We start from the raw sequence: 25,959 nt of genomic DNA on the forward strand, positions 1-25,959 counted from the left end.
TTTTTAAAATGGTAACTATTTTACTTGTATAACAGTTGGAAAAGTTTACATATAAAGCACGTGGTTTCGCGTATTTGTAACCAATTCGTACATCCTTTATTTATTTCTTCCCCTTCAGCATGAATTGACTCTTCTTGGCACATTGCAAGACTAGGGTCTCGGATCTGTGGTCAGACAGTACAGAGACATTTGCAGGCTGCGTGATATATTTCTCAACAAATAGTGCAATTAGAGACAGCTGGGATAAAAACGACACTAACTAATGAATCACATACGACATGTCCCCTCTCACAAGAACTGCTGTATAGACTCAAACAAAAGTATATGTTGAACTGGAAACATATGGTTTTGTTTTACCCCCCCCCCCCGTCGTGAACGTGCTAAAACTAAGAAATATAGTGAATGTAGATATTAAGGAATTCGGTTGAAGAGAATTAGCATTTCAACGAAACAGCATGATATGCATTTGTTATGTGTGTGTTTTTTTCCCCAGCTTCATTTCAATTTTGAATGTGAAACATATTGAGTGTGTTGTGTATTCTGTGTTTAAGTGACTTTGGACAATTTCTGACTTTGATTTTAATTGTGTCCTTATTTTTGGATTTTGGATAGACAAATAAAATTTTAAAAGTAAGTAGTAGTCTATAAATTATAAACATATTAATCAGAGGGCATTTTGCTAAAATGCCAAAATCGCTCGTTGGGTAGCATGCCTTATGTCTTACATTCGCCCTCAATAATAATAATAATAGTTTACCTTTAATTATCAAATTTTCAAATTATTGTATAAATTAATTATTTACAGTAAAAATCAAGAGAAACTTTAACGCAAACTTTTGCGTTAATGTTTGTAATATTGCGTTAATGTTTGTAATAAAAACAACTCTTGTAACAAAAACAAAATAGCTTTTTGAGATTTTCTTATATTTTTGTCTTATAAAATCCATCGGGGGGGGGGGGGGGGTATTTAATTGTTTGCTTCATGGCGCGATCTAATCTGGCGATGGCCATGAGTAACCATGTGTGAAACGTGACCCACAAATGAAAAACGAAGTCAGTTGAACCACGGAATTCAATGCGATATACTGAATTCAAAAGTTCGCTATCCATTCTTAATTCGTTGCCAACTAAAGATATGCGGGACTGTCCAAAGGACACGTCCAAGGGTAGCTCTCACAAGTAAAAATTTAAACAATAGGCATGATTTTGTAGCAAGTTCAGAGTGCTTTTATAATAACGTGCAATAACGTACCAAAGCTACCAGAAATAATGGATTACATACGTTATAAACGCGACGCGTGATCAAAGTGGTTTGAATGTAGAATGTTAAAAGTATAACGTTTTTTTTGTATTTGAAGAAATATTTGCGATATTGAATAAAGTAACTGAATTAAAGATATCTGAATGGCAGGCGGTGGTGCTCCCTAGAAGAGCAATGATGATGATAACAGTCCAGCACACGAAAGATTTTGATGTGTATTTTTAGATACACAGATCCAAGAAACCTTTCTTGGTCTCTCATAGATATCTGCTATTAAACCAACATCAAACGATAAATATTGCACGAACAAGAGGACACAATTAGAGAGATGTTTATTTTCCGGCACACGCAAGTATTTAGCTATTTTTCGAAACTTGATATCAGCGAGCACATTGTTGATCGGTAAACCTATATGCTTTGTCGTTACTTGTTAGCTACAGAGCATAAATAACAAACTACGCAGAATTTCTAGGAACCAATGACAGTAGGAGTTAAAAGTGAAGAGCACTCATATTTCATCTAAAGTTCATCTTAGAGCTAAGATGAATTTGTCACACCGGAGTTGCGGGTATTTAATGTTTGAATGTCAAACGGTGTTGTATTTCTCAGACTTTTTGCTGTTGAGTAATACAAAAGGAGTTATAATGGCTTATATTACTGTAGTAGAAACGGATACAGAAAACGATAAATAGACTATGGAATATCACACACGTATTTTAAGTAAAAAGAAAAAATAAAGTTTTTTTTTCTTTTCTCCCTGTTTTCTTTCTTTCTGCAATTTTTTTCTCGCCTTCCTGCGTTTTGTAAGAGAGAAGGGTACTTCCGTTTCCTCAGGCAAAAACAAGTGAAAACTGGCTCTACAACTCATAGTGGAACTGACTCTGAAAACAGAAACAGAAGGGCAAGTCAACCTCAGAGGAACTCAAACGCTTCTCAGATACATATGCACGCGAATGATAAGCATTTATTACAAACTGGATTCTTATTAGTTCATTTAGCCACTTCGAATTGAACTTTTTTATCCATATTTCAAGTCAAGATGAAGGTAGGAATTTTTATTATCCTTATTATTATATTATTAGCATGTTTTGTGGAAAAAAATAGTATTTGTATGATAACCATGTTTATTATTTTTATTTATATTTCACATATTTATTTCAATAATCTTTATATGTGGGTGATATTATCATCATCTGTGATATTAACAAGCTCATAAGCGCCTCTAACCTTTCAAATGTGCCTAACAACTATATTTTATGTGTAGATTGCGTTTGTTCTACAGCCCGGTTTGCCTGACTTCGAATGAAAAGCCGTATGAACCAGGTTAACTCACCTTCAAAATTAACCCTGAGAAAGATTCTTCGATTTGATTGGTTGTGTGCCACTATTTCCTCTTTTGCTAAATTATTGTTTTTTTTAAAAATCCATTTCTTAAATACGAGAAATTAATATAATAAATGACTTTGAAAACGTTACTTCGTTCTTTCGGAATTAAATTACATAGTTGAATAAATTGAAATAAAATTTAATAAAAATAAACTTTAATTTAATTCAATTTAACACAAATTAAATGCAGACTACTATAAATAAATTTAATTTCATTTAAATACAAACTACTACAATGAAATAATGATGCTAACATCAGACTGTCACATTCGCCCTCTGATGTCTTTCCCTGCAGTTACCAAAACGCCCGGAATCGGCCGATATCTCCTGAAATTGTAATCGATCCTAGATGTCAAATATATAGAATGAATGTTTAATATTTTGATTATTTACATAAGGAAAATACAGAAAAATGCATTCAAAATTTATTTATAGAAAATCAAGGATCATATTGGTTATATCACGCAGTGTTTCAATTACTGAATTAATTAATGATCTTAATATGCAGAATTATTCCATGAACTTCGTTGGCTACTCTCACCAGTGAAAATGTATGTTTTTTCTCCTAGAAACTCGGGTTTTTCCCTCCGCAGTTACTCACCTAATCACCCGTCTGATATTAACACTCCTTCAACCGTGTACCAAATGAATATGCTGTCTAGCTGACAGTCGAGATAAATGGGAAAACCTCCCATATCTATTGTCTAAGTGGAAAATGGTCGAATGCACATTGCTTTTGTTATAAACTAATGATTATGGCATTCCCAACCTCAAAGAACAGTTATAAGATTCTGAATACGTAAACCGCCAGGTTTACATATTCAGAATCTTATAACTGTATTTCAGTGATAATATTTCGCCGCATAAAATATAGAATTATAGATGAAGCAGTCACTGTTAGTGAACCAATTAGTCTTAATGAAGTATATATAGACAAGGTAATGAATAAAGTATTTAGGAATCGGATTATTCAGGGATTGAGGACAGTGCAGTATGGTTTCATTAAGCGAAAACCGATTATGACAAACTGCTTACTTTTTTATGAGGTCACTAGGAAAATAGACCAGGCTAATAGTTATATTGTGATTTATTTGGATCTCATTAAAGCCATTTATATCCTTCCACAAAGAACTTTCTGAATAAAATTTTCTGATTAGTATGTGTAGACGGGGGGGGGGGGGGGTAGTGACTTCTAAATGCTAGGTGATTTAGAGAAGGTTACTCCAGATTTTATAAATATATTAAACAAGGGTCCTGTAAGAACCTCCTTTTGTTGAATAGAATCATAAATGATTTAAGCTGAAATATTAGGAATAAGATTTCCCCTCTTTGGTGATCATTGAATGTAGTCAGAGTAAGCAATTCTTTGGATGTTCCGGACAGGATGAATATAAACATTAGAAGAGTAGATGTAGGGTTTAAAATTTAATGTGTAAAATTTAATTTTCGTTTATTTATATATTAATGTGCATAAGAGCCTCCGTAGCTCAGTTGGTATAGACGAAGCCCTTTGGTCGGAAAGACCTGGGTTCGATTCTCTTAGGTGAGGAAGAGACCAGATAGAGGAACCTCTATATGGTCTCTTTCGACGAAAGGTGAGTTAGTCGGTCTCATACGGAGGTAGGGGTTTTCACCTGGACACTCGAGTTTTTCGTCCCCCAAAACAGGCAAACCGAACCCGTAAACACACACGGATTACAGTCAGGAATACCTAAGACCCAGCCATAATAGGCCTGATTAGTCAGCTATGACGGTCCCGAGCCCGGATAAAATTAGGGGGTGGGGAATGAGATGGTGCCGTACTTCCTTGTAAAAAGGGCCTCACGGCCATTGCATCATCATCATACGCTAAATAAATAAATGAAGAATGTTTATATAAATTGATTTATAAATCTTGTTATATTCTTATGATTTCTAGGCTATTTTTTATGTGAAACACCTATGAAAGGCTGAGAATCTATATATTTGGCACCGTAGGTGCGCTGAGGGTTAAAAAATCCGTAAAGTACTCTAGTCTAGAGATCAAACACGGTACTATTTCTGCGAGTCATCTCATACATCAGTAGATGGGATAGCTGTACCTCATCAGGCGACGTTACCGGTTACCATTTTGATATACCTATTATCTGATAAGAGAACGTTAAATGACATATTTGGGAACATCGATGACCTAGAATCAGTGATGTGAGGAACTTAGTTTCAATAATTTTAACACAGAATCTGTATTTTTCAGTATATAATTATCTGATAAGTGTCGTAGCAGTGAAAGGTGGGGAACGGGAAGTTCTCCAGCAGAAAAATCCTAACAAGACTGAACATCTTTCTGAATGTATGAAGGAGTTCAATCATTTCAATACCCATTTCATGCCTAAAAAGAACAAGGGTGTCGCTGTGCCATTTTCTGATGACATCTTTACTTTACCCAATTTAAGAATACCAAGAAAGAACGAAAACATAAGTTTTCTCTGGGTTTCCTCCACAAGTTTCGATCGCATCCCTGAAAAAATTTCTTTGGAACTATAAGTATAAGCAGACTGACAAATAAAAAATAAATAATTTTAATTAAAATTAAAATTGAAGCTATTCCTCCAAAAATTTTGCATCTTCATTCCATTATTATTATTATTATTATTATTATTATTATTATTATTATTATTATTATACAGGACCTCCATGGAGTACTTATCAAGAAAGGCCCAATGATAGTTCATCAACTATTAACCATCTGTGCACATACTCATACTTTTTTTTTTTGAAATCATTACTGACAAAGCACTTACAACTGACTCCGAAAACTCATCCCACTCATTCACCACTTTCCAATAAAATAAATGAAATCCAATCCTCACAACCACGTTAGAGCCTCCATGGCTCAGCCAGTCTAGACGAAGCCCTTTGGTCGGAAAGACCTAGGTTCGATACCCGTCAGTGACGTGAGGAACCTTTATCTGGTCTCTTTCGACTAAAGGTGAGTTAGCCGGTCTCATACGGAGGTAGAGGGGTTTTTTCTCTCCCGGAAACTCAGGTTTCTCGTGCCCTAAAACAGCAACCGACCCCGTGAACACACATGGATTAGTCATGAATACGTCCCAGTCATATGCCGGTCCCAAGCCCTGATAAAATTGGGGGGGGGGGAAGCAATGGTGAACTACCCTGTAAAAATCTCACCATGAATACTTTGTGGGCAATGCCTACAAAGTCATCTACGGTCGGAAACGTCTGAAAGGGAAAATCAGTCAATCAACCATGCTATAAAAAAAAAAAAAAGTTTTACTCAATTTACTGAGTTGACACCTAAATCTCTCTTCAAAAATTTTTCAGTAGAAAAATTTCTTCTGGATCCATTCTATAAAAATAAAAATAAAAATGAAATTAAAAAAATCTTTATGAGTATTATATGTCTCTGTCATATTACTCACTCATATTAAATGGATTTTTTATCTATGCAAAATTGTTGTTTACTTGTATGAAATACTCTCAAATATTTATCTGCAAGCTTTCCAAATGCTGCCTCATAATTGTCAGCAAATTGTTATCAATTTCGTTTGTTGAATTTGTTACTAACTCGTGGAGAGATGGAAATGAAGACAGACAGATTGTTTAACTGATTTTCATCTCAAAGTTTTTAGCTGAAAATCTTTTAGCTGGAAGAAAAAAAAAAAAAAAAAAAAGAAAAAAAAAAACGTAGTTATTCCGGAAACTCAAACAGTCGATTTAGGACTTTTCTACGCCAAACTAATAAACTTATGGATGTGAGAAAAAGTTGATGCATCAACATATTCTTTCTCACTTTTAATAATTTTCTTCACTATTTTGTATTGTGTGTTTCAGACATCCCGTTTTTAACCAGTGACCAATATTAAAATTTTTACGAAATGCAAAAGAGAAGTATTGATATTAATTAAATCTTTTTAATAGTTAATTATTGTTAGACTGCACTTCAGGATTTGTTAATAAACAACTTACTCGTATAAAAAATAGTAATGGTATTTTCCGCGTGTGTATAACCTTATACATCCTTGACAACTTGTGACATAAACACGATTAAAATGTATCGATGTCAGGAAACAATCGCTGAGGACAGTTACAATTTAAGATACAACTGATTTCGAAATTTAGCCGAACTACGACCGCTTGGTTCGAAGTACTGTATTTGAATCCAAGCTTTTCATAGCAACCATTCAAATACCGTTTAAGTGTAACGTGATCGTGCGATCAGCCAGACACAGCCCTAACGGTCACGGCCCTAAAGTCAGTCTATACATGCCAAGTAAAACATTTTATTTAAAACTTCCTTTGCATTTTTTAATTATTGAAAAATTAATTATAATTATAAAATAGACCTGCACTCATCTGCAGCAAAAATATAAAATTAAAAAAAAAAAAATTTTTTTTTTCTATTTTTAGCCTAAAGACGTAAAAGTTTGTTCAAGAAAGGGTTACTAATTTTACTTTATACATTCTGACATTTTTGAGACACCCGAAAACATCACTAATCATCATCTCATCAAAAACTGCATTACGACAATTTTTAATATTTAAAAGAAGTATATGGGAAAACCAAGATCCATAAAGTAAAATTCAGTTGCCTGGTCAAATTCAGTCTTTTCGTTAAATGCCATAAAAGCATCAAATCACCTCCTGCACTAGTTGTGCTCAAATCTAAAGCCCCAGAATTAACACCCGTCTCCTGTATCGTCCTGTATCAATTGTCATCTACTCTACAGCATGGAAGCAGGCTTTCATCCAGCCTGTACTAAACAGGGAGACAAAAGTCAACCAGCTATCTAACTATCGTTCCATTGTTCTTACCTCTGTACTTTCAAAAGTGGTGGAGAAGGTTATCAACAACTAGCTTCACTACCTGGAGACTCATCAGTTAATCACACCTCCTCGACAATCTCACTCACATTTGGACACAGGCTGTGGAAAGGTTTAGAGAAACCCAAGTGATTTCTCTCAATATTCCGAAGGCATTTGATCCTGTCTAGCCTCGAAGCCTTCTGAATAAGTTACCATCTTATAAGATAGTAGCTAATATAGTTTTTCTAATTATAACCTATAAGATGGTGGCTTATAGTTCCCCCCTTCTTCACTTTGTGATTGGATTGCAATCTACCTCACTTGTCGTTCAGTGCGTGTCATGGTGGATGGCTTTTCATCAGATTTCGTTATCAATGTTGGAGAGCACAGAACCGCAGGTTCTGTACTCTCATCCACGCTCCTTTACATCGATGACCTTCTCTCTCTCTCTCTTTCTCTCTCTCTCTCTCTCTGACTTCAAATCCTATTCACAGTTTCTCAGAATATAACATCATTTCGCTGGTTACAATCAACCTTATAAATATAAGGTTGATTGTAACCAGCGAAATGTCTATTACTGGACAAAGAGCTGAGGAATAGATTTTAGCAAAAGTAACAGTGCTATCATCCTGCAGAGTTTAGGCATTCGGTGGAAATTCATCGTCCAGTTAAAATAGTAGGGCTACAAATCGGCGAGTCCTTCTTGCTGTGTGGCCCTTGTATGACAGAGAAAGGTAATATAACATGATACTGAAGATACCGTGTACATTGTCATGATCGGTCGGGATATTCAAAATAGGCATGATTGTAGAACAACTGTTGAAAGTTGGTGCGATCCAAGAAACTGCCAGGATTGAGGGCTCTCTGCACAGTGCTATAGCTTAGGTGTTCCAAGAATGGAATGATACTGGACAGAAAAGTAGCCAAAGGGCCAATAATGGACGCACACGCCTCATCAATAATGGTGATGAATTCAAGTCGTTCTGCCACGTGTAATGGAAAAATTGTGAAAACGCTGACCATGGAATTTAACCAGGGGACGAGTGGTGTGTCTGGTGTTCCGCGGAATACAATCCAATGTATATCCTTTGTATGCGGCTCTGAAATGGGTGTTCAGTCAAGGTACCTATGCGCATGCAAGAACATCGATTATTAGGTCATTGGACCATTTAAGGTGTAAAAAAAAAAATGACTTTTCGGATGAATCTCGTTCCATTTATTCCTCATGAATGGTAGATGGAGTGCTGAGCAAAAATCTGGGGAGAGAAATCATGGCAATGGACACTGCATAAACAGGGAGGAGGTGTTAATCATTATGATAACTGAGACGCTTTATTGGAAATCTCTTGGAGCTCTGATACCATCCATTGTGTCTAATCAGATATATCCTCCCCCTTTCGTGATGACTGTCTTCCCAGATGGCACAGGGGTGTTGCAGCAGGAGAATATGCTATGCCGTGCTACTCTGTCGAAATCTTTCGAATGGGGTACTTCGAACATGACAGCGACTTCCAAGTGTTACATTGGCAGCAAATTTTGCCCGATTTGAATCCCATAAAACATATCTGGGATTATTATATCGAGAGGTCTGCGTTTCAATTCCAAAATTCCAAGATCTGTGGGAAGGAGTCCTGACGAGTTTGTACAGCATATCTCCTGCAGAGTTCAAGTCATAAAGTTCGTGCAGCACCAATTCTGTCAGTAAGAGTATGAAACTATGATAGTAGTGGTCATAATATTTTGACTGGATAGTGTATAGTGACGTGGAATACAGTTACAAAACCTTACTAGGAAAAAAAATTCATTATCCTAACAATAAAATTTAGTTGATGTAATCCTATGTGAATCATCTATATTCCGTGAAACTCTAAATAATCATCTACACTTCTGGAATTCTGTACAAAAAAAAGATAGTAGGACTTTTTTTGCGTACAGTGAAGATGGAATGAGATTTTGCAAACATAACGTTCAAGCTGGTGCCATAGTAATGCTTATTTGAAGAAAAATTCAAATGTATTTGGATAATGGTGTATTTCAGAGATCTTGTATTTTCACAAACTTCAAGAAACCAACTAGCCTCTTTTTATCTGCTAATGCTACTTTTCTGGGTAAACTCTCTGCTAAGAAAATAATCGTGCATTCCTCCAGCCAAATAACAGTTTCACCAGTTTCTCTTGATTATAGTTCCACCTGCAGCCAATATTCTAACTCTTCCCCAAGATACTATCTAGAGGAGTGTAATCTGGCTCATAGATGATCCTTAGTTTATTTTAGATGATTCTAAAATGATGATTGCGCCACCGAACTGGCAACCATCATTCCTCCACTTTCTGTTGTACCTGTTATTACAAGAGCAGCAGCTGAAAAATGCATCATATATCATTCCCACGAGTTTCTGTATAATGTAATTGTTATATTGCTTCAGATTTTTTAAATGCTATAAATAGATAGCAAGAGCTAGTTTTCGCATTTTCGTGCTGAGATCGCTATGTCTAGTTACGTGCAGTTAACACCTCGCAGAAAAAAGTATGATTCAAGCTTTGAATAGAGAAGGCTGTTCCTCTCATGAAATAGCTAAAAGAGTGTCCTGTAGTCAGTGGCGTAGCTAGGGGGAGGGGGTCCTCCCGGGTGGCACTTTGAACTTTTACAGTTAATTCTAAAATACAGTCTCGAGAACTCAGTTCCAAATATTGTAATACCGCTGCAAATTTTCCTCAGGATTGCTGTAAGTGTTGCTAGTTGTGAAAGGAGTTTTTCTAATAAAATTGATTAAGAATTACCTACATTACTATGAAATAGACTTCGCCAATGTCATCGATGATTTTGCTAACAAAAAATAAACATAGCGTTTTAATTTATTTCCCTATACGTCGTTTTGACTTTTTGTAGTATTTTTGATGTGTATTGAGAGGGGTGGCAAATTCAGGCACCGCTCCGGGCGGCAAAAGTCGCTCGGAGCGGTCAATCTACTGTGGTATGTCTGCTGTCGAAAGTGAAGGAAACCAGATCTGCTGAAAGGAAGAAGACAGGAAGAAAGCTACTGTTTACACCATATGAAGATCAAGTTCTAAAGCGACTCTGCTTCAAAATTCGCCGTCTGTGGTCCAGACAACTGAAAAGGGACTGGGAAGAACAAACGGGAGTTGTGGCAAGCTGTGTAACTGTCAGAAGAAGGAGTCATTCGACAGGGACCGATAGCCAGGCATCCTAAAAAGAAGCCTTTATTAACCAAAAAAATGAGATTGACTGAGTTAAATTGGTGCAAACAGCATGCCAAATGGATCCCTGATCAGTGGAAAAGTAATTTTTTTTCTGACGAAAAAAAAAGTTTACCTGCAGTGCTCCGACAGCAGACAGACAGTTCGAAGATGATCAGGGGGGTAATTCAACCGTGACTGTCGCTATCAAGAGTCAAATTCTCAGCCAGCCAGATAACCTGGCGCTGCATGTCGTATTATGGTGTTGGTTGCCTGCATTTCACAAAAGGATCAGTGAATGCACGAATATACCAGAAAATTTTAGAATGACTGAAAGGGCAGGCAAAACGTGCAAGTAATGCTATTATAATCTTAAAATGTACCATATGAATTCAGTTGGAACAAAAATTAAATTCGATTCAGCGACTACCTTGACCAGGAAACAGCCCAGATCTCAACCCTATTAAGAATTTGTAGTACCAAATGGAACACAAGACGAAGCCCAAAACACTTCGGGAGCTCCGAGAAGCCATGGAACCATGAATTGACTGTTTCATCCATCAGGAAATTGATTTTGTCAATGTCCCGCGGATGCCAGTCTGTAATAAAGGCAAGAGGAGGACCCACGAAGTAGTAAAAATTGAATTTTTAGCTTCGAATGTAAACTGTGTAATTGAACTAAATTTTGATACCGGTATTTGTTTTTCCGTGAAAATTTCACTGTCCACTCCATTTTAAAATATTTAAAATTTGTCAAGTTTATTGCCATTTCCTAATTATGTCACATCTTGTACTAAAAAGGATAAATATTAAGCAATAATAAAAATGCTATATTACCTTCTTCCTTATTTGTGACATTTATTGTGTTATTATCTCTTTTCAAATAGGCATTCGAATTTAATTACAAAAACATAGTTACAGCAGGTGATGATGTGGTTTCTATAAACATGAGTGTATGTGTGTGTGTGTGTGTATATATAGTCTAAATTAAATTTACTGAGTATATCTTCTTCAAGTGTCATCTCCTAGAATGTAGTTGGAAACCGTGTCACGGAACTTTTTTCTTTCTTTTGCTGCTCTGGAACATTTGTTGTAAATCAGGCGAGTCCGGTCCTTAGTGTCTTCAAACCACATTCTCCTGGGTCTATCTTTCCCTCCAGTTTCCCTTCTAATATTAGTTTCTGAATGCCTTTTTTTTTTTTTGTCTAATTAGATGTTCAATATATTTAAGTTTCTTTGTTCTTTCATTTTTGCTTTCTTTAAAACTTCTTCATTTTTCATTTTCTCTGTCCATGATATTTTCAGCATTCTTCCGATGGTCCACATTTCAAAAGTTTCTATTTTTTTTCTCTGCTTCTTTATTTAGAGTCCAAATTTCACTATTGTATAGAAGTCTTGACCAGATATAATGTTTTATTAATCTTATTCTTGTGTCTATGATAATGTCTATACTGAATTCTCTGAATGCAAGAACAATTTTCATATCAATGAAGGTTTTTCTTGCTATCTCTATTCTTTTTTTTTTTAATTTCTTTAAGGGAATTTCCTCCTTCTGTAAACATTTGTCCCAGATATAGAAAAGATTTAACCTGTTCAATTTTCTTTTGGTTAACAGTTATATTTAGTTTCTTATTTGTTAGTTTTTTTCGATATGATCATGCATTTTGTTTTCTTCAGGTTGATAATTAATCCCATGCCTAAGCTTCTTGTAAATTTCTGTGACTAAATTTTGAAGATCATCTTCGGATTCTGCAATAAGGACCGTGTTATCTGCATATCTAAAGTTGTTGAAGTTCTTATCCCTACTTTTACACCATTGCAATATCTTTAAAAACTTGTTCACTATATGTATTGTACAATAAAGGTGATAAGACACATCCTTGTCTTACTCCTTTTTGATTTCAAAGCTGTCAAAATATTCATCTCTGTATCTTATTGAGGCTATTTGATTCTCCAATATATGTTTATAATTATGCGTAGATCTTTTCCTTTTAGACTATTATTCTGTAGGATATATATTAATTTTTTTTATCTATTGAATCAAATGAAGCAAAGTTCTATGCTTTTCTGGTTATCGAGGCTTCTTTTGCATAATATTTTCAAATTGAAAATTCCTTCTCTTGTACCTTTGTCTTTTTTTTTTAAACCTGGTTGAGTGTCATCTATTTATATTGACAAAATGCCTTTTATTATTTCTAGGATTATTCTCATTAATATTTTCTTAACATGGTTTATTAAATTTATTAATCTATATTCTGAACATTCAAAAGTTCTTGTAGTTTTGGATATACAAAGATGGATTTTCTTAGATCATCTGGGATATATCCAGTATATATATTATTGAAAGTATATTTTTAGATCATTAATTGTCTTTTCATTTAATTTCATAATAATTCGACAGGGGTCTGATCAGGGCTGGTGTTTTGTCTTTTCCCATTTGGCTTATAACACATTCTATTTATTTATATGGAATTGGTTCATCATCCATATTTTGTATATCTGGTGCCTCTGTGCGATCAGAGTCAAACAGTTCTTTTCCATATTCTTTCCATCTTTTCATGATATCATGCTTTTCTAGTTGTAATTTTCCATTTAGATCTTTTATACAAAGATTATAGTTGAAGTTTTTCTTTTTATTTGTTAGAGCTTGGATTGATGTATGAATTTTCTTTACTATTGTGCTTGTTGTCTAAATCCTCTATTTCTTTACATTTTCCATTTATTCACTTGTCTTTAGCCTTCTTGCGTTCATTTTTTTTAATCATTTTACTGAGTATGTTATATTGTGGTGTGTTTTTCTTTTTTCTTTCATTCATAAGTTCTAATAGTGATTCTGTCATCCAGGGTTTTTCTTACTGTATTTAATTTTTGAAATAATTTCATTGACTGGCTCATATATTGCACTTCTAAATTTTGACAACAAACACAATAGTAAAGAAAATCCATACATCAATCCAAGCTCTAACAAATAAAGAGAAAAACTTCAACTATAATCTTTGTATAAAAGATCTAAATGGATCTTTTATACAAAGTATAAAAGATCCATTTAGATCCATTTATAGAGTTATCATGGTTTGTCCAAGTATATAGTCTGTGCTTTGGATGTTGAAAGAAAGTATTAATTATGCGTAAGTCCTTTTGAATTCAGAATTGTATCAATCGCTTGCCTCTTTCATTTCTTTCACCTAGTCCAAATTTTCCAACAACCGGATTTTCTTCCTCTTCGCCAACCTTTGCATTCAAGATAAGCATCACTATGAGTATCGCATTTGATTTAACATATTCTATAGATTTTTGTAATTTATTATAAAAAAAAATCTTCAATTTCTTTGTCATTGTATCATTCTTTTCATTTATGGTCCACAAACCCATTATAGATTTAAAGATGCCTTTCTTATTCACAAATCCCCCCCTCCCCTCCATATTCATGCTTCTCTCCACCAGAATACATAAATGTAAAGTCATCTTTACCTAGTTTCCCTGAGTTAGGCGATCTTGGTTTCACTAATTTCCATCACATCAACTTTAAGTCTTTTCATTTCCTGTATAAGAGAACGACCTTGACATTGCTTCATATGAAAAGACCGAATGGATCTGCTTTGCTTTAACATATTCGGCGATAAGTGCTATAACCCAAAAATTGGAGTTCTCCCGAAATTAAATGAACGTTATTATTAATAATTGTTTTCTGTAAGGTTTAACAGCACCTGAGGATATCCTTCCCTTTCACTTCGTGGAACTAAGGATGGTTTTCCTCCATCTGTACTTTATCAGGATGTTTTCTTATTGGCTATTCAAAACTTTTTAATATTTTATAGATGCTTACTATTTAATTTCTTCATATTCTGAAAACAGATCGCGAACCCTTTGTTGAAAATTTAGAGAAATGTCAGAAATGTATAATTCAAATAATAAAATGTCGGCCCTCAAAGCAGTCACGTGTAATGATTACTTTTGCTCCTCGGCATAAGTGACGTGTTTTAATATCGGCTTTCAGTAGTAAAGTGCACATATGTCAAGGTCGTCCTCTTTGATGATTGTTTTTAACATAGTAGTGCAATTCCAGTTAAAATGCCATTTGACGCAGTCAAGGATATTTCGAAATGAAGATTGTTTGATTTGTCACAATGCAAAGTGTGCGTTCCGTTCAATGCTCTCATAATTTGTGATTTCATACTCTCGTGTCTACGACAGATGCCAAATCTTGCTTGACTAAATAGTCTTTTGTGTGTGTGTTTTTTTTACCCTCTTTGGTGAGTTAGCATTACGTGTTTCTTTTATGTCAGTTTCTGACCTTTTTTTAAATTTCTTTATTCATGATATAAATATATCATCACAAATCAACTTTTTTGATAATTTATTAATGTGTGTGTGTTACTGTCTAATTAGTATGAATGAATAATTTAATTTAATAATATTTAAATTTTAAGCAACTTTATTTTGGGTTTCGTTATTAAAGGTTTTATGGTAAAACTGATAGTATATAAGACGTTAAAAAACCACATGGTCAGCAGATTAAAAAAAATGAATGTATAAAAATGAATGAAAAAAAAAAATGAGGTATCCAGCGCTTTCATGCTAATAAGAAGTGGACGAATTTCAAAAAGGAAACTTTCTTAATATATATATATAATATCATCTGAGTGACATCACTGTGACAAATCAGCTTTTTTGATAAGGAGAAGCAGAAAGAAGTCTACTTATGTTTTATTGACTACACAAAGGCCTTTGACAATATACAACATGAACAACTAATCAAATGCTTCAGAAATTTAGGAGTAAATGGTAAAGATACCAGATTATTGATAAATCTATATTGGGAGCAAACTGCCTCAATAAAATTATCAGGAGAAATCTCGCAGGAATTCCCAGTGTAGAAGGGTGTCAGATAAGGCTGTGTTCTTGTCTGATTATTTAACCTCTATACTGAAAATATCTTCCAGCAATTAGAAGAATTTAAAGGAGTCAGCATACAAGGCAGGAATATAAACAACTTAAGATATGCAGATGATACAGTACAGCTAGCTGAAAATAAAATAAAAATAAAAAAATCTTCAAACCTACTAGAAGAGATGCTGAAGCTAAGTGAAAAATATGGACTTAATTTCAACTTCAGAAAAAACCAAACCCATGCTGGTAACAAGAGAAAAAGGGAAAATACTCTATATAAATATTAAGATCAGAAGAAATACTTTAGATCAAATAGATAAAATATTTGTTTATATATATTTGGGTCAACTAATTACAGAGAATGGGAAGTGTGATAAGGAAATATTAAGAAGAATAGAAATTGCTAGATCAACCTTCATTAGCATGAAAAACATTCTGATCTCAAGGGAAACAAGAATTAGGCTGTCCAAATGCTACGTTTGGCCAACACTGCTATATCAAATAGAAACCTGTACAATATCAAAATATTGTGAAAATAAACTAAAAGCCTTTGAGATGTGGATCCTCAGAAGAATTCTTAGAGTCCCATGGACTGCCAAAAAAAACTAATTTAGAAATATTAGAGATGATTGGAGAAGATAGGAATCTGTTGAAAACCACCTACCTTGGTCACATACTAAGGCATGAATCCCTACAAAAAACACTTCTAGAAGGAATGATACAAGGAAAAAGAAGAAGAGGAAGACAAAGAACAGATTGGATGGGAAATATTAAGGACTGGACCTTTTTGTCCTATGAAGAATGCAAAAGAGAAGCACAAAACCGTACATGGTGGAAGCTCATGGTAGTCAACCTCCTGGAAGGAGATGACATCTGACAGGACAAGACAACTGAGGGTATATGTATAAAAGTGTAATACTCCCAGCATAGCCCATAAGTGGGACACTGTTATTTATTGATGTAATGATGCTGTGTGAGAGAATTAAGTTTTAGAGTTCTCATCAGGAGATGCGGTAGGGTAGGCTTATCATGCATTCCAGTTAAAGTACATTTAAGGAAGACAGAGAGAATAAGATATTATTAATGATAGCAGGGAAATTAAATCAAATCTGGGTTGTGATTCATCACAAAGGACATAGTGATATGAGTACTACAAGGCAATAGGCTTGTCTATTCAGCATCAGGCAGAGACAAATAGGGTGAAGCAATACTTGGTTATTGTTATAGATCTGGACTGGAATCGTGGGTCCAACAAGGAGGAAGATTATTAACTGTACAGGCAAATTATCTTAATCAGTACAAAGTAATAATCATCCAATTTCAATGGCTGGCATGGATTAGGAGATTATTATAGGACAAACACTTAATGCTCATGATGAGAAGGCAAGATATGTTTTAAGATAAATTCAGTAGTACCATTAGTAAGATGTTTATAAATGAAGCAACTACCTTTACATCTAGTCCAGTTAGAGATGACATGTAATTTTGACTTGGGAAGTAGCCAGATAGCATGGTTTTTATCTCCTAATAACGAAGGCTTTTTCCTCAGCAAATAGGCAACTCTTCCCCTCTTACATATGCAAATGATAGACAGAAAATCACTTCACCCAATTATAGTTTTATTGTAATAAAAATAGTGGCATGCCTTTTTTGTATGAGACTTGTAGCTAGTTATTATTGTTATCATAATTTCTAGCCTTGGTTCCAAGTGTTAGCATACCTGCTCTCCATTCAGCAGGCTGTGGATTTGAATCCTGCTGCAGGTGGGAGATGAATTTTATCCAGTGAAATAACTACCCAGCTTATGAGAAACCTGAAATGTCTTGAAAAAGTTCCCTGTTTGGTCTAGAGTAGGGTTTCCAGATCATGAAAAAATAAAATAAAATAAAAACTATATTAGTATTTGACACCTCCAGGGAGTCCATAGACTCATCGAGGGAGGGCACCTGCTCTACAACTGTCTCCACCAACCGACCGACCGCAACTACACTATCTACCACCACTAGTATTTCCACAGACAATCGCAGCAGGATTCAAACTTGCAGCATTTTGGCGGGAGAGCAGATATGCTAATCACTCAGCCAGCCATGCTAGCATATAAAATGAATAAAAAAAGAAAACTAAAACTCCTTAGTCCATCCATGCTACTAATATACTATAGGTTTATAATCTTTTGTGAGTGGGAAGTTGTATAAATAAAATAAATACCACCATGTCTCTATTATTTGAAAGAATGGCAAGTAGTTCCTCATTTCTGAAACCCACAGTTAATTTCCACAGTTCTTCCAGAGACACTTACAGGCTGTATTAACATGTTTTATGCATATTATATATATATATATATATATATATATATATATATATATATATATATTTCCCCCCCCCCTTCTCCCAGCACTTTCATGCTAATAAGAAGTAGGAGAATTTCAAAAAGGAAACTTTCTTAATATATATAATATCATCTGAGTGACATCACTGTGACAAATCAGCCTTTTTGATAATATATACGTGTGTGTGTGTCACTATCTAATTACATTCATACCCATTTTTGGTCTGATGTAAGGACTGGCTGTCTTTCCATTCTATTGGGTGGCATGTTTGAAGTTCATGATTAGAAAGAGCTACTTTTCTGTAATGAAAAGCAGGCCTTTCTGACTGATGTACCTTGTGATCCAGTGTATATAAATATTCCTGAGGGTAATGATATAATTGTTCAAAATTCCAATTTTATTTTAATCTAATTAAAGTAAGTTCTTTAACATGCTAATGTGTTTCTATAATTATTCATAATTACAGAAACACATGCGTTCTCACACAATAACAATTAACATGGTCAATTGTTATTGTGTGGGAACTTTGTAATACCAATATTATGCAGTTTAACAAGGAGCATAAATATTTTTGGAGGCTAGATATGCTGTGGGGAAAGCATTGGATAACCAGAAGATAGTTATGTTGAAACACTGGTTGCTGTCTGTGTTACAGATAACTTTTCTCAACAGGTTTTCTGGTTCCAGTTGGATGTACGCCAGAACTAGCATTTTATGTCCTTTTCCTGCTTGAGGAATTACAGAATGCAGTCTGCTGGTAAAGCTATGATGCCTGACACACTAGACAAAGTGATGAATTAATGTGATTACTGTAATATATACTGTGTGACAAATGGCTCATATTGGAAACTTTTGGATTTTAGGTTTATGCACTGACTGCTGTAACATTATCACAGTCAACTTAATGGAACAAAATATAAATAGTTAAAATAAAAAAAATTGGATTCATTTTAACTGATATTTCTCTAATGTAACATTAGTTTCTTGAGAGCTAAAACACTATAGAAACTATTAAGAAACAATAAAATAGTCAGTTGGGCTGTTCTGATAAATAATTATGTTTTAACATTTACAACAGTATGTGTTTACTTTACTAAAAGATATCTTCATCTAGCTAGACACTTGATATCATTGAAACCCTTGCCCACTGAGCCCATGTTTTTTGTTCAAACGAAAACCTATTGGTACCGCAAATCACTATCACAATAAGGTGATTGCCACAATAAACTGATACATGCAAACTGAACCTTTAAATTGCTAGAGCTTATCCATCATTAAGAAAATACAGTACTGTGTAACTATGTGCCCAGACAAGAAAATAAATCTGATAGCTGTTCCATTTGCCAAAGGTATTTCTGAAGAAGCGTCTTATATTCATAAAAAATTCAATTTTTACCTTCTCTTAATTTAAGGGAGACAGATGCAAGCTTTTTCTTGCAAGAGTTCAGACAGGGCTGAGTTTTGGTGGCATCGAGCAGATACGCTAACCAAGTGGTTAGCGTATCTGCTCTCCGTGATGATGGTAGTTGGTGAATTCAGTGGTGGAGAAAGAAAGTTGTAGAGTAAGAGAGTAAGTGCCCTCGATGAGTCTTTGGACTCCTTGGAGCGTCACGTGATAATAAATAATAATAATATGTACTTCTTTCCTTTGTATTCTTGCCAAAGACAAAGTACACATCTAATCTCTTCCTTCTCAAATAATTTCCATGTGATCTTAATTACTTTTAGCAAAATGGTTAAACTTCTGGAGTGAGGTATGAAGAACATATGGATTTTGTCTGTTTCCAAAAAAAAAAAAAAAAAGGAATGTCAGGACTAGGTGCTACTGTCGGTTAGCCACCATATGAAATGGTACTTAATAGTAATTCCTTTAAATTTACAACATTATTCAAAGCATCGTGTAAATTTCGGCTTATCTTTATATATATATATATATATATTTTTTTTTTTTTTTTTTTTCCTGTGACGAGGGGGGGGGAGTTACTTTATATTTCAAAATAATTATATACCTTAATTTTATTGTACTTGTGTATTGTTCTACTTTCTGAATGCTAGTGTATAACACTGAGAAACATTTAGCTTTTTCATATTTTTTTAAACTGTTCTTGTTTTATTCTGTTAAGTAATTGCAAATTTTTAAGTTTCTTACAAATACAAATTTGTTTTTTCCTTGTCATATGTAGTATTTGTACAATAAAATTATATTGTGCCTAACCTTTTAAATAGCTCCATATCATATCTATATATATATTTTCCAGCAAAAGTTGGTCAATTGGTAGAGCCTCTGCTACTAATGGCTCAGTTAAGTAAGTTTGAGCGGTTAGTAGTTGGAAAGGGACCAATCATTCGATGCTGTTAGCATACTCTCCCTCGATGAGTCTTTGGACTCCCTGGAGGTGTCAAATAATAATAATAATAATAATAATATATATATATATATATATATATATATTTTTTTTTTTTTTAGTGCCTTTAGATTCCTGCCCAGGCATGAGAATATCTCAGATTCTCAGCCAGTATTTATTCATTAAAAACTGCTATAATTTTTATAATTGAATGTAACACATAGGTTCAAAAACATTATGGCTTTTATCTTTTCTTCCACACTACTCCCTTCCAAAACTGCCATGCTTGACATTGTAAATAGTGTTTTTAGAATATGACAACAAAATCATGTAACATTGTGTAACTCTTTTAATCAGAACAAGTTCCACTAACCCTAATATAGGCCAGTGGAAAGTGGAAAGTCTTAGTCGATAACATTGACCTGTACAGGTCTCTTTTTATTATTGCTAGATTTCAATCAGTTATCTAGATTGCAGAGAGAGAGATCTTTCACAGTTCTGAACTGACATTTCAAAATGCATTATATCCATTCTTTAGTTTTTCACTTTTCATTATATAGTAATGAATGTATATATTTTAGCAATTTTGCTGGCCTGGTTGGCTGAATGGTTAGCATACTTACTTTTCAACCAACAGGTCACAAGTTCAAATCCTGCTGTGGGCATGGATATTTGTGATTGTCTTTAGGTGGGAGATGAATATCATCATCTGGTGTGAACCCCCACTTATTTGAGGCCTGATATGGCTTGTACAAGTTCCATATTTGGTCTCTAGAGTAGGATTTCCTGACTAAGTAAAAATAAATAAAAAATTACAAAAAAATATATAAAATTGATAGAAATGAGGAGAGAGATTCTTATCTCGTCCATAGTACCAATATACTGTAGGTTTATTAATAATGTTTTGTGGGTGGGAACCACAAAAAAAAGAAAAGATAAAAGTTTATTTTACAATGAACATAGCATTTACATATTTTTGAAAGCAAATTACTATATTCTTTCGTTGTTATTTGAGAACTTCTTTTTTCATCATTTTTAAAATTATAAAATATTTGACTATTGCAGACCTGTAAGACCTGTACTTGCCAAAATACTTATGGCCGATTCTGACTTCAGGACTTATTATGGGCATAGATTTTATGAAAGGTGAAGTAAATATTTTTAATGAATGTCCATTAAAATTTGGATTTCATTTGAATTTTATATATAAAGTTATTTATTATTTTAATAGCAAATTTAGCCTGTTATTAAAACTCTAAATCCTATCTCACTTTTATTAGCTATATGTAAATATAGCTAATAAAAGTGTAGATAAAAATGTGTAGAACTTTCTAGAATCTTGACAGGTTTTATCGTTATTAAAATGTATGTGAGAATTAGCCACATAGAATCAATTTAGCCATATAAATTTTATCCACATACACCAAACATTTATTCTAGACCCTGTGCCAAACAGGGTCTAGAATAAATTATTTCATTTCTTTATTTGCATTAAATAAGAAATCAGGTTGGTAGGGAAGAAGAATTTTTTTCAGAATTCTGTATTTCAATGATACATTAATTCACATAACATTTAGTCCTCTTAAGGCTGATAAGATAGAAAAATCACATTCTAGGTGGTCATTTAATTGATGCATACTGTAGATCAATTTCATATTATCTTTAATATATATTTTATAGAGTTTTTCTTTCAAACCTTATTATTATTATCATTATCTCTTAACTTCCATGGAGCGAAAAAAATTCATGTGGGTTCTTACATCTGATACTGCTCATCAAACCATGCCTGAAACTCAAACTTTCCACACACTCAGAGAATGTATTTACTTGTTTATCAGCCTTCAAGCATAAAACCTGTTCCCCACTCTCTTGTCCATGCTCTCCTTATACAACTTTCAAGTATGGTCTCTTGTTTTGTCTTCTCTACTCTATGAAAACCTCTTGTGCATTAAAGTGGTGCATGTTCCTCAATGACTGATAACTCTCGATTGTATCATCCCTTCTAGAGCAGATCTCTAGCAGTGTGCTGAAATCTGTAGCATACAAGACCCACCTTTTCAGGCTTGTAGCAGACATTTGAAAATCTCCATCAATCTTTATCTCAGTAACACACAAATCACCAGATAGGATTAGATATCTCTCTCTCTCTCTCTCTCTTACCTCCAGCTTCTAAGAAACTAGGCATTCTTTTCTACTCAAGTTGCTCCTTTTCACCCATATCTACCAATTCTGTACAAATCTCTCTGCCTATCATTAGAATGCTGTTTACATTTAGGTGATACACATAGCTTTCCTCTGTAGCCCAACATCAATAATGCCCTTTGGTTGGAAAGACCCGACCCGAGTTTGAATTCTGTCTAGGAGATGCAAGAAACTTTATCTTGGCTTTTCAAGTGAAGGTAAGTTAGATGTTCTCATATTGAGGCAGGGTTTTCCTCCCATATACTTGCATTTTATAACATAGCAGGTAGTATGGATATGATTAACCATCCTTTGATCAGGTTTCTTGGCCATGAGAGCCTCTAAGCCTAAAATGAAAAGGAAGATCAGATGGGATTGATCCCTTTCTCACTGAATTTGCTTCTCTTCTTTTATTCCATCTACCTTTATGAAATGTTTCCCAACAGTTACGTCCTCCAACTCTTCAAAAAAAGTGTCAACAATTTCTTCTTCTTTCTCAGCCCTCACCTGCACTCATGCACAGCTCTGATGTGGTATAAATTTTTCTACCTCTTGTGTATGGAACTGATATAAAAATCATTCTGCAAACATTGCACTCACCCATTTAAGCCTCTTATTATTAACATACCACTTAAACAATAATGGCCCCAGTAACTTTCCTCTTCCTGTATACTGTTCCTCCATACACAATTTGCTGATACACATACTGTGCAGTTATGATTACATTATTACTAGCTTGCTTCTTGTCAACAATTTTTTTCATAAGTCTGCTCTGCCAGGTTTCCATAATATTGTTAAACCTTACATTTTGGTCTTCTAAGGCAGTGCTTCCCAAACTTCTGGATGTTAGGGCCCCCTTTGCAAAAATTAAAATATTTCACGGCCCCCCTCGAAAAAAATCGTAATAGAGAGATATATTATTATAATATTTATTATATTTATATTCAATACAAAACATACTCAGCGAATATTGCAAAAATCAAATGCATATGTTACATTTTTTGCCTCTTACCATTGGTTCTGAGGACGATGCAGGCTGTTCTGGTAAAATATACTGTTTTTTTTTTTTTTTCCCCCCCGAGTCTGTTTCTTTTTCTCATGAATGTTTGCGGGATTTTTTTTAATTTTTTTATCAGCCACTTATCCATCTCAGGGTGAAATGTTTTAATGTAGAATAGATCAAATAATATCACCACTTACCGATACTGGTACACCACAGACTGATAACATGAAATTAGTGAATATTACCTGAATAAGAGAATCCCCGAACCAGGAATATTTTTATATTTTGTGATTTTTCTCCCTTTAGGGTAATTAAGCCTAATCCGAAACAGACAGCAAAGGCAGGTTATTAAAACGTGCATATGATTGGTGCTGTATTAACAAAAGATCGCGCAACCGAAAGATAAAAGCATAGCTGACAATCGCGTTGAAATGCTAACTCTCTTCAACCGAATTCCATATGTGAAACTGCCATAACATTCATTATGCATATATATTACTTAGTTTTAACACTTTTACGAATTTTAACACGTTTACAATTTTAACACGTTCGGTTGAATTTTATTGCTGCCTTGGGAAATCGAACTCGCACACATCTAATTAATAACAATAGTTTTTAGTTAGATACTGTGTTTGCCCATGCAACACATGGTTTTGTTTCAGTCTATATATACAGCATAGTTTCTGTATGAGGGGACATGTGATTCATTAGTTAGTGTGTTTTTATCCCAGTTGTCTCTAATTGCACTATTTGTTGAGAAATATATTACACAGACTGCTCATACCTTATTCGCTGGCATAATAAAAGTACTTGTTTTTATTGCCTCTGCAACAATATAGTGGCTGTTAGGGAGGGGTGTTGTTTACCACTGCAAGCGAGTTACTATCTCCCCACATGAACTTGTTTAAGCTTTTTTCATGTGTGGAGTATATGCGAAACTTTTATTGGCAACAGAAAACTAGCTCGGATGACAGTGATAATATAAAACAAGTTTTGATATGTATATAAAGTCAATATCAACAGTCCCTGATTACGAACGCCTGATGAAAGGGACAGGAAGATTTGGAGCTTCCCTGGAGAGCATTCGAAGTAAATACAATTAACCACTGCTTTGAAATGAAGCATATGAATAAGCAATATTTACTAATATTCATTAAGCGCCGAAATACGCAGAAAGCAAAGTTTATGAACCAACACCAATGTGTGAAATTTTCCATTAAAATATAAAAAATAACAAAAAAGAAATAATAAATAATAAAAGTTAAATACGTTTCTTTTAAAATAAAAAAAATCTACTTAGTCTTAAAACATTTAAATTTGTTTTCATTATTTCACGGCCCCCTCAACAAAACCTACGGCCCCCAAGGGGGCCGCGGCCCACAGTTTGGGAAGCGCTGTTCTAAGGCATTACTAATTTTGTTCCTATCTCCAAAATGTTACACATATATGGCATTAATACTGTGTGCAGGCTAAAGATTTTTATCATTTTTTAAATTTTATTTGATTTTTGTATTTATTTTTTATAGTCCAGAAACCGTGTTTGAAAAGTTCCATGTTTGGTCTAGAGACCAAAAGTGGAGCAGAGTTCTCATATTGGGTGATGAAATTCATCTTCTCCCTCCAAAGACACTCATAACTACTCAGCCACCAGGCCAGCTATTTACATCATACTTCCTAGATCTTGTCTTCCTCTGGGCCAGCTTTTCTTATCTTATTATAGTATCTATTTCCATATTTAATGTGCAATCTTCCCCAAAAATTGTATCTAAATAGCTGAAATATTTTACTTGTAGGTTTACCAATCCAGTTAATGATTCCCATGTTCCTGCCTATTTTCTGTTTTTTTTTTTTTTTCGTTTTTTTTATTGATGATTTTTTACACCAAATCAGTTTAGCAGAGTCATGAAGTTTTGTGACTGATTTATGTAAGTATATAACATCTGCAAAAAGTACAAACAGATTTTAATATCTTCAGTTTAATGCACTTTACTTCTTAATGTGATCTATTTAAATGACAAATAACAGCAGAAATAGCATAGCAAAATGTAAATAAAAGCATGACTCTCCTTAACAGACCTGTGCTACCCATAGAGAATTTTTCTGTTACAACCTAATCCTATACGGAAGCGAAACATGGTCCATGAAAAGGAAAGATGAAAAACTAATTCAAACAGCAGAAATGAAGTTCCTCAGAAAAACAGCTGGATATACCAAGTGGGACCACAAAACAAATGAAGAAATCTTACAATCCCTGAAAATAAAACCAATTAATTACTATATAAGACAGTATAAACAAAAATGGCTAGAACATTTAAATTGAATGGACAACAGCAGACTACCAAAAATATTATACAGATACAAAATAAGTGGAAAAAGAAGAATCGGAAGACCAAGAAAGAGATGGCATGAGACTGGAACAGGCCACATGGCCTAAATTCCATGTTAGGAAGAAGAAGAAAGAAGACAACCTAATCCTGTCCTAGCCCAGCTTCTCTACCACCTTAATTATAACTCTAGATGCACAGACCGGCACTTAATTTGAAGTCCATTTGTCAAATAATAG

General features: G+C 34.2%; 1 protein-coding gene across 1 annotated transcript in view; it reads left to right on the forward strand.

Annotated features, from left to right (window-relative positions):
* LOC150094940 (neprilysin-11-like) overlaps nt 1-25,959 on the forward strand; it is a 207,126-nt gene that overhangs the window by 5,086 nt on the left and 176,081 nt on the right. The window contains exon 2 of the mRNA XM_090410851.1: nt 21,278-21,358. Within this exon, the coding sequence (XP_090266977.1) occupies nt 21,309-21,358 (50 nt within the window). The 5' untranslated portion in view covers nt 21,278-21,308. The remainder of the gene's footprint in view (nt 1-21,277; nt 21,359-25,959) is intronic.

Source organism: Typopeltis vanoorti, chromosome 21 (assembly GCF_054136105.1).
Source record: "Typopeltis vanoorti isolate ZY-2024b chromosome 21, IOZ_Tvanoo_1.0, whole genome shotgun sequence".
NCBI classification, from domain to species: domain Eukaryota; kingdom Metazoa; phylum Arthropoda; class Arachnida; order Uropygi; family Thelyphonidae; genus Typopeltis; species Typopeltis vanoorti.